Consider the following 16,474-nt stretch of genomic DNA (forward strand, 5'->3'; position numbering starts at 1 on the left):
CTGTTCAGTTTCAATAATCATATGCCCATTCTTTGAAATTAAAATGTTGGGTTTTCTTGAATTGTGTGTTAGAACTGTAAAAACTGATTCTTACTGTGCTTTAGCATTAGTTTATTTTCAACAAACCTTGAACTTACATCTTGAACTGCACTATTTGAAACAGTGCCAACATTGCACACAGCATCCTTTACTACAAAACTAGTGTTATCTTTGTAGAGACCAGATTATAGGCATCATGAAAACCTTAAAATATTCCTGCAAATATGCATGAAAAATGCTTAAAATGCATCGAAAGTGTCAAAATATGCAATATCAAACATGGTAGTTACTGTGTGCATTATATCTCAGTTGAACCTGTGCATATCAATTACGAGGAAGAGTGCCAGCCACGCGAAAAATTGGAACGTTTAAAACACTGATAAGATTTTCTGAATACTTTCTGGTAGAAGTTAGTTAGGGGCCCTTTCTGGGATTATTTTCAAAAAAATTGCCAAATGCAGATGCATACCTTGTTTCAAGAATTGTTCCTTCTTTGCTCTTGTTTTCGGTAACAAGCGGATGCGATGTGAGTGGGTCGCAGCGAAATATGTACAGGACCAACTTCGAGATATATCACAAGCAGAGGGGCACGCTCAAAAACTCCATAATATTTTATTTAAAAAAAACAACTTACAATCATGAATTTTTTTGAAGAGCATTAACTTTTAATTAATACTATTGGACTAAAGCATCATTTAAATTTTATTTTACATATTTCTGCTATTGTAAACATAAATGATCAAGTACTGTTCCAAATGTACGATAGTAAGATTGTGTCTTTGATCACTAAAAACATTTTTTATAAGCAGAAAAGGACCATTTACATCAATGAGGTAACTGAGCAGTATTTGAATTTGGGTGGTATGTTGGCACTTATTGTTTCTGGTAAAAGTTCACCTGTCCCATTAATAAAGCTATCAATTTGACACAAGGGTTCAAAGCCTGGGTTATTGTTTAAAATGTTTTTAAACTTTTCTTTAAGTTTTCTTGGGAATACCTCCGGCAATGAGAAGCTCACTTGAATAACTTTATTCATTAACTGAATAGATTCATTCAATGCCAAAACTTGTTTCAACCTTTTTAATACTTGCAGGTATATGGGAAAAATGAGTGCTAATCACAGCAGTATCTTTTTTAATACTGGAACCATTAAAAGCTTCCTTGCTTTATCATATCCATGAGAGTTCGTAGTCTTCAGTGATTTAATTATTGACTCAAACTCCCCCTTGTCCCCTTCAGACATCAGTCTCAGAAAGGCATGTTTCAAGAGTGGATTATGATTCCCTGTAGAAACTAAGTTTGTATTTAATTCACAAGCAATGCTCAGAAAGTGGTTGTTAAATACTGCACATACGAGGATCACTCCAAAAGAAATGCACACTATTTTTGTAAAAATACAGTTTTCATTCTGTATGTGTGAAAGTTTTACAGTGTGTAGATACATCCTTCCCGCTTGTTTTCAAACTTAGTTCAAACTGTTCCCGTGAGTGGCACCATCACAGCATGTCTTCAAGATGGCTGCTACACTTGACATTCATCAGAAGCAATGTGCTGTCATAGAATTCCTGTGCTGTGAAAACGAGACAGTGGGAAACATCCACAAGAGGTTGAAAAAGGTGTATGGAGATGCTGCTGTCGATTGCAGTACAGTTAGTTGGTGGAAAAGCAGGTTACATGATGAAAACGGGCACAGCAATATTGAGAATTGTCCTGGCAGCGGCAGGCCTCATACTGCACACACTCCAGACAATGTGCAGAGAGTTAACGAATTGGTGACTGCTGACAGACGCATCACAGTGACGAATTGTCACGCTACATTGGGATAGGGGAAGGAAGTGTTTGCAGAATATAGAAAGTGTTGGCGTTAAAAGAGGTTTATGCCAGGTGGGTTCCCAGGATGTTGACAGTGGCTCACAAAGAAACAAGAAAAGCGGTATGCAGCGAACTTTTGAACAGTACGAGAATGGTGGAGATGAATTTCTTGGAAGAATTGTGACAGGCGATGAAACATGGCTCCATCATTTTTCACCAGAGACGAAAAGGCAATCAATGGAGTGGCATCATGCAAATTCACCCAAGGAAAAAAAAAAAAAAATTCAAAACCACACCTTCTGCTGGAAAAGTTGTGGCTGCGGTGTTTTTCGATTCCGAAGGACTCTTGCTTGGACATCATGCCAAGTGGAACCACCTAAAATTCTGATGCATATGTGATGACACTGAAGAAACTTCAAGCTCGACTGAGTCGTGTTCGTCCACATCGGCAAAAGCAGGATGTTTTGCTGTTGCACAACAATGCATGGCCACATGTCAGTCAAAAAACCATGGAAGTGATCACAAAACTCGGATGGACAACACTGAAACACCCGCCTTACAGTCCTGACCTGGCTCCATGTGACTATCATCATTGGGAAACTGCAAGACTCTCTTCATGGAACAAGGTTTGAAGATGATGACTCCCTTGCGCACGCTGCCAAACAGTGGTTCCAAGAGGTTGGTCCAGAATTTTACCGTGTAGGTATACAGGCTCTGGTTCCAAGATGGCGTAAGGCAGTTGAGAGGGATGAAAATTATGTGTAGAAATGAAAATATTGTTCTTAAAGGATGTATCTACACACTGTAAAACTTTCAAACATGTAGAATAAAAGATGGATTAAAAAAAAAATAGTGTGCATTTCTTTTGGAGTGACCCTCATATAGCTGTCTTATCAGTAACAGAAACATTTTTACTCTGAACTGACTTTATATCATCGACCTTGTGCTGCTGACCAGACACTTCCTTCATGACTGAACATATAATTTTAATTTTATCCTCTCTGGATTGTGACTACCACTAACATTTTGATATAATTCCCACTTTGTTCTACATGATATCCTTATCCCACTAATCAGGCACCAAAGCTGCTGTTTACTGCTGATACCCTGTTTAGAATATTCTAATGGAAAGCAGCTTTCAAAAAGCAAGAGAAATGTTTTAAGGAAAGCATTATATTTGTCATTTGTGTTATCGGCTATGAACATCCTGCCACTTTTGTTCCTTAATGAAGTTTAAAAAACACTCTGTTGCCAGCGGATTAGCTTTTTATATACAATTATATATATAATTATATATATTATTATTATTTTTATATTATTATTATTATTATTATTATATAATTATATACAACATTTGTGATGTGAATATAATAGAGGGAAACATTCCACGTGGGAAAAATATATCTAAAAACAAAGATGATGTGAGTTACCAAACGAAAGTGCTGGCAGGTCGATAGACACACAAACATACACACGAAATTCAAGCTTTCGCAACAAACGGTTGCTTCATCAGGAAAGAGGGAAGGAGAGGGAAAGATGAAAGGATGTGGGTTTTAAGGGAGAGGGTAAGGAGTCATTCCAATCCCGGGAGCGGAAAGACTTACCTTAGGGGGAAAAAAGGACAGGATACACACGCTCGCGCGCGCGCGCGCGCGCGCGCGCGCGCGCGCGCACACACACACACACACACACACACACACACACACACACACACACACACACACACACACACACACACACAGACATTTGTAAAGGCAAAGAGTTTGCCCAAACTCTTTGCCTTTACAAATGTCTGCTTGTGCCTGTGTATGTGTGGATGGATATGTGTGTGTGTGTGTGTGTGTGTGTGTGTGTGTGTGTGTGTGTGTGATGCTAGAACAATCTAATTAAACTTAGAAGTAAAGCTGAAGGTAAGCCCTTGAAAGTACAGTGATACATTACTTGAGAAAAAATTTTAATTTGTGGGTTCACTTTTTTGGGGGGGAGGGGGGGGGGGTTGCACTAAGGTGCGCGCGCAAGTGTATACCTGTCCTTTTTTCCCCCTAAGGTAAGTCTTTCCGCTCCCGGGATTGGAATGACTCCTTACCCTCTCCCTTAAAACCCACATCCTTTCATCTTTCCCTCTCCTTCCCTCTTTCCTGATGAAGCAACCGTTTGTTGCGAAAGCTTGAATTTCGTGTGTATGTTTGTGTTTGTTTGTGTGTCTATCGACCTGCCAGCACTTTCGTTCGGTAAGTCACATCATCTTTGTTTTTAGATATATATATACAACATTTGTTTGAGTACAAAAACCTTTTAGTGTTAAAATTTGTGCATCATGGTCTGAAAGGCCATTCCCCTATTTACTAACAAAATGCCCATCTAGGAATGAAGAATGAATAAAAATATTGTCTGTGGTTGTGCTATTGTTCCCCTGCACCCTGGTTGGAAAAAAAAACACAGTCTACATCAGATCATATGAACCTAGGAAATGTTCCAACATCATCCTCCTTGCCCGATCACATATGAAATTAATATTGAAGTGACCATGTATAACTATTTTATGGTACCTCCTATAAAGTGGACAAAGAACCCTCTCTAGCTTGAGCAGAAATTCTCTGAAGTCAGAGTTAGTGGATCTGCAAATAACAACATTTAAAAGTTTAGCTCCACTAAATTCCACTGCCCCTGCACAACTTTTAAATACCTGTTCAGAGTAATGTGGTGATATGTCTACAGACTCAAATGGAATACTGTTCATTATGTACTTGGCCACGCCCCCACTCCCCAAAGAACTCTTGAAAAACAGCCAGCTAATCTGTATCCTGAATTGTCAAATTATTGAAATGGTGCTCCAGTATAACAATAATGTCAAGAGTCAACATCTATAAGCAGTTAACTGACTTTATCTCAAGTACCTCTAATGCTTTGATGAAATATGCTAATTCCTTCACTGCCTGGATATGTGATCTCATTTGAAGGTGTTTCCTTTGTTAGAGGGATTTCCGTGAAGCAGGGATACCTATCAGCTGACTTCCGTCTAAAAAAGGTGCAGCTCTAAAACCAACTACTATGGGAATCTTTCCACAAGTGGTCATCCCACCACCGCCCACTACACTGTCACCTGTAAACTTTGCCATCCTGCCCTCCCCATACCTATTGAGGTGCAGGCGATGCCTAGTGAAACCCGATGTATTGACAGACTCAACTGGCACCACTGCAATGGGAGCCATGCCCTCTGCCACCAGTGCCTTCTCCAGCCCCATGTTATCATGTCTAACAGCAGCATTAAGATGAAGCTGATCATGGTGCTGAAACGGCTACCTAGATTGCACATTAGTGCCACCAGTTTGAGTAGCTATCTTCAAGAGGTCACAATCTATATCATACTCCCTGTCCCTATCAATTCTATTCCCACTCCCAACCGCAATCACTGCCTGATCCTCTTTTGGAAAATTGCCACACAACTACCCTGCATTAACACTCACCTGGACCAACCTTGCACTACTGGTACTCACTCCCCAACACTTCCTGCAACTGCTGGCTGACGCCTCTGCCATGCGAACTACCTAGCAGCAGAACCTTCTTCATTCTGTTAGAATTTCAGCTGGCTTAGGCTCCCTAACTGCTGAGGAATGCTGCATTTTTCATACACCTACAGCAACAAGAGGCTCGTTTTGACTGAACTCTGGCAGTTGATCAGATATGTTGGTTGTACGCAAAGTACAGCTGTTTGAATATCTCCTTCTCCTAGCTACCTTCTTACCAACTGCCAGTTCCCATTCCCCATTGCCATTCACCCTCCCCATCCTATCTAGTTCCTCCCCTGTGTTTTGTAACTGCACCTGAACGGCACAGATCTTGCACTCCTGCTCCTCTATCAACTTATTTCTGATACAAATTCTGCATTTCCAGAAGAGGATCTGGCTAGAATGCCCCCTGGCTTCCCCACTGCATTCCCCTCAACGAAAATACTTTGAAAAAATCTCACTCCGTAACCCACTACTCACAAACCTACAACAAAGCCAGCACTTCTCACTCATGGTAAAATGTTAATAGTGACTGAAAAAACAAAAGTCTACATTACGTAAGTTTAATGAGTATTGTAGGACTATTTAAGGAACTAACAATAGTGATCTTGAATTTTGCTCTCTACTAAGAAAACTACTACTTTTATTAAAACTATGGCACCACAAGTAACACAAATACCACAAAAAATTCACACAGTTTCTTATTTAAAAACAAAAATTCAAGCAACCACTGGAACACTCAGTGAAATTAAACACAGTGAACAATACTTTTACTGAAATGTTTCACTACAAACAATAAGAAATGACAGCTTAAAACTATCGTACAAAGTTTAATAAATGACGTCAACGCACAAACAGCTCTATAAAACACAATTGGTGAAAGATTCCAAAAGTTTATTAAACCTTTATTTCATCAGAAACAGCATGAGACACCATTTAAAGCTACTAAGTTTAATAACTGAATAATGGTGCACAAACAACTTTGTCAGAACTTAAGAACCACTACAGCTGCAAGTGCACACTGTGAAGTGTAAACGCACATCTAATATTTGGATGAACAAATGAAAACTACTAAATTTAATATTCAAATGCAGTGCACAAACAACTTTGTCAGTACTTAGCTTTAGAACCGCTACAGCTGCAACCACACACTGTGAAATGTAAACGCACTACTGAGACTTTGATGAATGACGTAAGCACACTCCTGAATAATGGACCACTCAAATCAATAACACAAATAGAAAGACTGAGATGAATTTTACAGCAAATATTAACACCAATAATCTTCAAAATAAGTATCTGAAGTCTAAAACTTTACAAAATATTGGCATATAATTTGAAGAACTGTCCAACATGTGAAGTCACACCAGTGATCTAAATGCAATGGAGTTTCAACTTTCAACTACAACTTGTCCTTGGAATAAGATAGAACACTCTCTTCCTATCACAAGATACTCAAATAACAAGAGTTGTCCATCCCTGATCCTTCTATAACAATAAAGGAAAACCATAGTGGAAAAATATGTAAAATAAGGGGAATACAACCATTTACCTGAAGAGGATTGGTATGTGGCACACAGGAATGGTAATAAAAACAGTTAACACTAGCTTTTGATCTTTTTCTAATAAGAGTACACACACACACACACACACACACACACACACACACACACACACACACACAAAACCATTGTACGCACAAGCAGAATCAGAACATCATTAGAAATGATAGAGAAGATAAGGCCTGCTTGTATTTTGGATTATAATAAAAACAAGGCTGGTATGCACCACTGATGCCAGCTAATGGGCTTCTATCATTTTTGAGAGGAAGCAAATAAAGTGGTGGAAGAAAGCATTTTTCACATTATTATTATGCTGATGTTTGTAAATTCACATGTTTTATGTAAAACATCAAGGTCTTTTAGCAAACATCTTGTTGACTTTGAATTGGCTGGGAATTTGAAGAACAAAGAAGGCCTTGTTGAATCAACTTCCACTCAACATAGTTCAGCTGTAAACAAACTTCACAAAAAACATTTTCTTAAATTGATTCCGGCTACAGAAATATCAAAATGGTCTCTTAGGCAATGTAAGGTTTCTGCTGAACGAAGCAAGGCAAAATCTGTGAGAGTGGTAAGAAAAGATACCACGTACTGTTGTGAAGAATGTGACATAGGATTTTGTTTTCCAAAATGCTTCAAATTTTTTTTATAGCAAGGCAGATGTAAATAATAAATTTTCAATTAAAAAAAACTACATTTTCAAGCAGTGTTATTTTTAGTTCCAACAACTTCTAATTCTAAGGAAATGAAAGACAAACAAATTTTGTCACTGTTGTGAAAAAAATAACATTTTCATTTCAATATTAGTAAAATGGCCACTGACATAAGTGTATGTTTGTTAGATAGATAGATAGATTTGAGAGAAAAAAGACCCCTCATTCAGCTGCAACAAAATGACTTAAATTCTGCGCTGTAGAACTTCCTACATAAAATTCAGGAAACTTATGAGAAAGTACAGTATTTGCCATTTGAACTACACTCTAGCCACACAGTTCTCAAATTATTAATACAGATTGTGTGTGTGCTGGTGCCTAGACTTTAATGTTTTCCATGGAATAACTTTTATTTATTTAAACATAGTGTGCTATTCTGAGATTCTTTCAATACTTGTAAAACTTTTTCAAACTTTTTTCCATTTAAGCCCACATCTGAATTTTCTCGCTGCTCATTTTCCCTTTAATGAAACATGTCAAGCTATTAATTCTATTTGGTCTCAAGTTTTTTGGTGCACTTTTGATAACTCCTCTACATTCTATTTGACATTTAATTATTCAAGCTCACTGACCTCTTTTCTGATCCCAAATTTCAGCAATTTGCTGTCCATAAACAAAAATAATGTAACCTATTGTGTTTTCAAAGTTTGTCTTATTGTCTAGTTGAACTAACTATGTGTTGCAGGGTGTGGTTACTAAAATAACTGGATGTTCTTCATGGCGTTATAGAATTGCTCAAATTAACTTGGGCCACTACTCCCAGTATTTCATCAAAACCTAAATACAGATATCTCAACAACTTTTTTGTAACAGTAATAATCTCCTGTGGCGGTGTTTTATATGATGGCCATTTCATGCATGTATTTCCAGCTAATGACATCTCACACTTAATGCACAAAGTGTTATTTTCTGTTCTAACCGGCTTGCATGTGCACACAAAGGCTTCATCAACTATAATACTAGTTTACATGTCTCACAATATTGCTTCATCAATTTAATTCCTCAAATAATATATTTCTGACACCAGGAGGCCTCAGTGCTACGTCTTGTGACTTACTTAGCGAATTCTATAGTACCAACACGTGCTGAGTGGCTGTGCAAACTTGGCAACCTGATGGAACGATATTTTCGGCAGGAAATACGTACAAGTATTCGTGTAAAGGTTCTGGAAATTCTCTCTGTCATCATTGAGAAAAACAGGTAAGATGGGCTTCAGTAATTTCCATTTAGAATTTTATTTTTGCTGTTAGCATTTTAGGACAATTGTGTATTGTGAACTGTGTATTCAAATTTAGTGAAGATTAGAGAATGTGGTCCAAACATGTCATTTTCATAAGTGGGGCACTAATTTTGCAGAAGTATTTATACCACATTTTAATACAATGCATATGCCAAGACCTCTGCAAAGTAATGGAGATGAATGATTGATTTTACAAAGATTTTTTTTTTGTTTTTGAAAAATGGTGTACCTTCCTACACATCTCTTTGGAATTAGTCACGTGACATTTTTGCTGTGAATGAGATGTGAGAAGCTTTAAACACACGCCAGGAACTTATAAGTGAAGGGAATGCACATGGTATCTTTTTATGCATAGCTATATTTTCAGGGCTATTATTTTTTGTTGACAGCTACTGTCCACCAACACATAATGTAATAAATCAACCAACACTGAACACAAAATATTCAGATGACAGCAAAGACAAAGTGATTACTCGTGCATGTCCATTCTTCAATACCATTACAGCCAGTTTAAATAAAATGCTTAAGTATCTACTCATCATCTTATTACCCTCATTATATTGAGTATTTCAAAAAGATTCATCCAATTTCCTAGGCTGTATCTTTTATATGAATGAAGATAGGAACTTAGGGTGGATTTTTAACTTGTGCACAGCACCTTGAAGTTTTCATTTTCAAAAGAATCCTTCAACATTACAAGGATACTTTTTTAGATACAAACACAAGCTAACTCGGGGTGTTTTTTATTATTACATTTATGATCAAAGTTCTCATTTAACTTTCTCAAATAGTCAATGTACCTTCAGCACACACGAGAAACGTCCTAATGATAGAAACACACATCCCATGCTATTGCCAGCATGTCTGGAGTTACTTCATTCACTGCAGTTGCCCAAAGTTATTAGAAGATGAGGCGGATGGAGTATTTAATAAGCCCTCACAAACAAAAAACCTGCCATATTATGAGATTAGTGACATTGGAGGCCTGTGGTGCAGTGCAAGATCCATAAGCCCCTTATGCCTTTGGAGATGCAGTGTGATACTCTCAATTAAAATCACACTGCATAATTGTAACCAAACTGCACCCATTGAAATGGAGATTGCAAAATGTCTTCTTTTTATTGCTGTGTTATCAGCATCTACATTGTACACAGGATAGTTAACGAGCAATCTAGGTGCGCGAAGGCAACTCATACTGACAATCACATGGACGGCTAACTTGCAACTGGTGCCGAGGTAAATCTGTAGATTCTGTGCATAATTTAAAATGCACTTGAAGCTTCTATATTCCTTCAAGTATAAAATACAATTTTGTGAAGCTGGATGAATTTTTGAAATCCCCAGTACATTTATAGCAGCATATGTGGAGCACTTTTGAACTTTCAGTCATTATAGTTTGCTTAACAGTTCAGAAATAATATAGATGCAGAGGATAGACAAAAATATGGAAAACTAAAAACACAACACATTTACCATGCCTAATATGGTGTAGGAAACCTGTTGGCATTCAATACAGTTTCCTGTCACCTCGGAATGAACGAATACAGGTCCTGTATGGTTTTCAAGGGAGCCTTATATCAGTCTTCCTGCAAAACAGTGACAAGTTTGGCAAGGTCATGTAATAATGATGGAAGTGGATAGTAATCAAACACCCCTCTCTCCAAAGACTCAGTACGTAAATCGCTACAGGCAAATGCTGGAACACTTCTTTTGAAAGGGCATGGCCGGCTTCCTTCCCCACCCTTCTGTAATCCGATGGGACTAATGACCTTGCTGTTTGGTCCCCCCCCCTTCCAACCAAGCAACCAACCAACCAACGGCTCAATAATATTGAGATCTCGTGACTGGTGGCCAGGGGAGATGCAAAGGTTCATCTTCGTGCTCGCAAAACCAGTGCTGGATGAAGTGATCTGTCATACTGGACAACAGCATCATCATGTCAAACACTGTACTAAAGGATGGACCTTTCAGCCAAGATCATTGCATAATCCTTGTCAGTAACTCTACCTTCCTTCTAGTGCCAATACTTTTGTTTTATTTGTGTTAATTTTCATTCCATATTTTTTTCTGTTAGTTTCAATGGTGTCCACCAAATTCTGTAATTCTTTTTCCCCTGTGGCTAGAAGGACCATGTCATCAGCAAACCTCAACTCAGTCTAAGTAACAGTGATGAAATGTGAGGTCATAACTTAACTTAGCAATATAAAGCAGGACACACACTCACAGACAGTTTTAGGAAAAGTAAATTGACAACTTAGATTAAGTAGAACAGTTCTGCGAATATGTAGCATTGCTGCAAGATGTATTTAGGTACAAGGCACTTTTGCGACTTATTCAAGAGTACTGTTGGAGTGTTTGAGATACTGACCACACTGCATGATGAGATGTAATTGAAAGAATATGGAAGTGTACTGCTTGACTTTGATTACCCACTTGACTGTACAAAATTTATAGTCCAGGACTTGACATGGAAATGTTTAGAATGAAGTTAACATTGTTTTCTTAAAATGATATTGGGTGAATTTACAGCAATATTGCTAGTTCTGTTATTTATCTTACTGAAAGTGAACAGATAAGTTCTTTCTACTGTGCGTTATTTGCAGCTGTAACATATAAGGGGCTGACAAATAATTGTAGAATGTACCCTACCCCATACATTGTGGATCTTGTTTGTTTATTTATTTACAACATGCTCCATTATACGCTATTTGTAATACTACGTGTATATATTTCATGTGCATGCATGCATGTAGTGTAATGTTTGTGTTGTTTGATGATGATGATGATGATGATGATGATGATGGAAGGAAGAGGTGAAGCCCGGGGCCAGCATATAGCCTACTCCTCAGGAATAGCACCAGGAGGGCTGCCAAGCTTAATGTCCCATCCAATATATGCATCACAATTAACAGTATCACATGAGACACTGCAGAGAGGTCTGGTATTTAGGCCAGGACATTGGCACAAAGTCTGATGATCAGGAACTTTACACCACCACCTCTCCTCCCCTTGCCAGCCAAATACTGGCATTGAATTTTTTTTCCATCACCAGAATTCAAACCAGTTTATCCTGGAGTTGAGAGCCACCGTGCAAGTGTGCATTAGCAGCCTCTGCCATGGAGGCAGATGTTGTGGATTGATTTTGCAGAACATTTATATAAGAGTAGGTGTGTATTTTTGTAACCAACTTCTCATCTGAAGTGACATATATTAGTGTGTATGACAAGCTTCATCCATAGCTCACCTGTGCATATCATACGAGGCTGCAGATAAGTCTACATTTTCAGACTTGGGGCCTTTTGCATAAAATGTTGTTGATGAAACTATATGAGGAAATTTCAGTTTGCTTAAGACTTCAGTTCAACTGAAAATTAAACACACGTACAGGCCGACCTCGTCTGTTGACTGACAGAGACCACTGACAGTTGAAGAGACTCATAATGTGTAATAGGCTGACATCTGTCCATACCATCACAGAGGAATTCCAAACTGCATCAGAATCCACAGCAAGTACTATGACAGTTTGGCGGGAGGTGAGAAAACTTGGATCTCATGGTTGAGCGGCTGCTCATTAGCCACACATCACACCTGTAAATGCCAAATGATGCTTCACTTGGTGTAAGGATTGTACAAATTGGACAATTTAAAAGTGGAAAAATGTTGTATGGAGTGACCAGTCAAGGTACACAATGTGGCGATCCGATGGCAGGGTGTGGGTATGGCGAATGCCCTGTGAACGTCATCTGCCAGCATGCGTAGTGCCAATAGTAAAATTCCAAGACGTTGGTGTTATGGTGTGGTCGTGTTTTTCATGGAGGGGCTTGACCCCTTGTTGTTTTGCATGGCACTATCACAGTACAGGCCTACATTGATGTTTTAAGCATCTTCTTGCTTCCCACTGCTGAAGAGCAATTTGGCGATGGCGATTGCATCTTTCAACACAATCGAGCACCTGTTCATAATGCATGACCTGTGGCGGAGTGGTTACATGACAATAACATCCCTGTAATGGACTGGACTGCACAGAGTCTTAACCTGAATTCTATAGAACACCTTCGGGATGTTTTGGAATGCCAACTTCGTGCCAGGCCTCACCGACCGACATCAATACCTCTCCTCAATGCAGTACTCTGTGAAGAATGGGCTGCCATTCCCCAAAAAGTCTTCCAGCACCTGATTGAACATATGCCTGCAAGACTGGAAGCTGTCATCAAGGCTAAGGGTGGGCCAACACCATATTGAATTCTAGCATTACTGATGGAGGGCACCATGAACTTGTAAGTTATTTTCAGCCAGGTGTCCGGATGCTTTTGATCACATAGTGTAGATGAGATAAAAGAAAATCTTCGTGTGATCCAGCTAGAGGCATACCAAGATTGCTTCCAGAAATGGAAACAGCACTGGGAGTGGTGTATCAATTGTGGATGAGAGTATTTCAATGGAGCTCATGCACAATATGTAAAAGGTTAGCACTGAAAAATTTTTTGGACAAAGTTCCAGAACTTTTTGAACAGTCCTCATAGATGAATCTGCAGATGCAAATGCCAAGCTGTGAATATATATTATCACGATAAACAATGTGACACAGGAATTACCTTAATTTTTTCCAGGAACTCCCCGACAAAATAGGAGTAATGATCCATGAGGAAGTTCTTCAGTTTAGACTTGGATGTGTTAAGGATTATAATTCGTGTGGTAACTTTTAGAAAATGGATGCAGAGTAATGCTGCACATCTTGCTGCACAAGAGTCAAGAAGGTGATCCAAATTCAGATTCGATATCTGCCTAGTATTACCAGATGGAAAACTGTTAATTCTTGAGGATAAGCTCATATTCTTAACAAAAAACATCATCAGAAGTCCCAGACTTGTGAATGGTGGCTGACAGGAGGTTCATGAGCTGACACCACATATTGCTCAAAGTGCCCAATTCTGAGCCAAAAATACCCTTTCCTCTAACAGTAGTATTTCACAGACCAGACTCTGTGACATATTATTAACACAAAAAAACAAACTTTAGAATCCAGTTTTGTCTCCTTATATATTTTTTTGTACCCATTCCCAGATAAAATTAAAAAAGAACGAAAATTTTTATGTAATACTTATGTCGTGGCTAAGTGTAACACGGCACAAAGACAGTATTTGGGAAGGATTTAGTAAGCAGAGAGTAATTATTCATATACATCAGTTGCATGGTATTTAGCTGAAGATCATAATAACTTCACAATGGAAGGAACTGAGTTGCTCTTGAGAAGTAAGACCTACAGGCTCACCAAGGCTACAGATTTCATAGATGTTTTCTGTGGAATTGGATCAGATCAGGGACTTTAAGAAGGCCCGTTGTCATTGACCCAGAAAGAGATTTGCGTGTTAGGTTGGGGGTGGGGTGGGTGGTGTTAGTTGGCAGTTGTCTGCCAAGGCCCATTGTCATTGATCCAGAAAGAGAGTTGCATGGGAGGGGGGAGGGGGGGCAGTAGTCTGCCTTCCCTGTCAGTAAGCCTCACTTAGTTATGACCACTGAAGATGAAATCATTATTAGCTGAAAGACTATCAAAGGATCATGTTTTGGGACTATGATTACAGGGACATGTAAAACAAAGTGCTCAACAGCAGGGATGCCATATAAATAAGCAAGTTCCAATGATGAGCAATGTGGTATCAGTACTGCCCGAAAATGGTGATTTGGAGCAAGACAGGTACTGATTTAAAGTCTTCACTAAATGATTGCATATTAGCAACTGAATAGTAGATTGTTTTTCACAGGTCAGGGAAAGGATGGAGAAACAGTGTGTGGAAGGAACTCTGAAAAACTGTTGGGGGATTGCCAAACAATTGAAAGTCTAGGGTGGTTGTTGGCGAATTGTGCTACTTCTGTTATCTGAATAAAATATTTTCATGAGAAGGATATGAAGTGTGATGCTAGAACAATCTAATTAAACTTAGAAGTAAAGCTGAAGGTAAGCCCTTGAAAGTACAGTGATACATTACTTGAGAAAAAATTTTAATTTGTGGGTTCACTTTTTTGGGGGGGAGGGGGGGGGGTTGCACTAAGGTGTTGGGTGGCAGCATTGGGTGGTTGAGTAATGTAGTGTTTTCAAAAAGTTTTCAGTTAGCAGCTCAGTTCTATAATGGGCTATGTTAATAACATTGTGAAGTGTGGTTTTTGTTACCAGTAGGTTCAAACAGCATGCAAGACATTCACGCAAGTCAGGGATGGGCTGTTAGATTTATTATTGGTACATTTGAACAACATGTAAGTGTTACAGAGATGCTTTGGGAACTGAAATGGGAATCCCTGGAGGGAGGGAATGTTCTTTTCATGGAACACTAACGAGAAAATTTAGAGAACCAGCGTTTGCAACTGAGTGCAGAACAATTCTCCTGCTGCCAACCTACATTTCATGAAGGGACCATGAAGATAAGATACAAGATATTAGGGCTCACATGGAGATATATAGACAGTCGTTTCACCCTTGCTCTCTTTGTAAGTGGAGCAGAAAAGGAAATGCCTAGTAATTGTACTGGATATCCTCATCCCCATATGATATGGTGGCTTGCAGGGTATATAGATGTAGACCTTTATCAACTATCCTACAAGATTTGTCCAGCATTTTATATTTGTGCGACTACTACCACATTCTGTCACTCAAGTAACACTGTGTATCTTCTTGGTGAGAATACTATGGAATAACAACTTGAGTCGTTTTGCCACAGGCTATTTGTATCTCTCCTCAAACATGGCATTTGCAACCATCTGCCTTACAAATTTGTTAGTTTCTTCTTCCTTCTTTTCTTTAGCTTTCAGACTTTCCCATTTCCAATAACTTTATGGTGTGTTTTTTGTGTCAGCTGTATGTGTGAATGTTCTCATGTTTTATCTTTTGTTGATTTATCAGTTCCTTACTCGTTTTATCATGTTTCTTTTTTACATCCCTGTTTGTAACGTGTGATTTTTAACTGACTTTGTGAAAGATCATTATTTATATTCTGAAATTTGAATATCTTGACTGTTAGTCCGTTGAAATATTTGCTCCAAATTCAGTGTATCATACTGATTTTTCTTCTATCTGCTGTAAATCATATCCTGTCTTTTTCCTATCTGTGAAGTTTTTAGTTGTCCTCCCCTTATAGTTTTTGGAACCTTGAACAGTAATGTCTGTTTTAGAATCTGTGTGTCTGTCAGACATGCTCAGAATGTTTCAGCAGTATCTTGAATTATTTTAATATTAAGTAATCAATATAGAGATAGCAGAGGTGGAAAATACCGCTTCAGTTGTAAATTTCTTTATTTTTACACACCAGTTACGGACTGTTATAAGCCTATCCTCAGATGTTGTACTGGAAATAGCAAAAGACGGGAGACAATTTTCACATGCTGCAACACACACAAAAACAAAAATTTCCCTAAAAAGTTTTAAAAACTTTTAAAAAACATTTTGAAACCACAGGTTAGGCTAGGTGCTGTGAGACCTATGTCAATGCTCAAATGGCACTAGACAGTACTACAGACGACTGCCTGAGTAGGGAAATATACAAATGATATCACAACACTTACACTGTGCTGTGGTCCCCGAGCACCACGTATACCAGGCACGGTGTG

General features: G+C 38.5%; 1 protein-coding gene across 2 annotated transcripts in view; it reads left to right on the top strand.

Moving 5' to 3' along the window:
- Positions 1-16,474, top strand: part of LOC126236094 (tuberin) — a 315,500-nt gene that overhangs the window by 106,379 nt on the left and 192,647 nt on the right. For both annotated transcript variants that reach the window (XM_049945162.1, XM_049945163.1), the window contains exon 9: positions 8,663-8,835. In XM_049945162.1, coding sequence (XP_049801119.1) covers positions 8,663-8,835 — 173 coding nt within the window. The remainder of the gene's footprint in view (positions 1-8,662; positions 8,836-16,474) is intronic.

The sequence above is a fragment of the Schistocerca nitens genome, chromosome 2 (genome assembly GCF_023898315.1).
Source record: "Schistocerca nitens isolate TAMUIC-IGC-003100 chromosome 2, iqSchNite1.1, whole genome shotgun sequence".
Lineage (NCBI taxonomy): Eukaryota > Metazoa > Arthropoda > Insecta > Orthoptera > Acrididae > Schistocerca > Schistocerca nitens.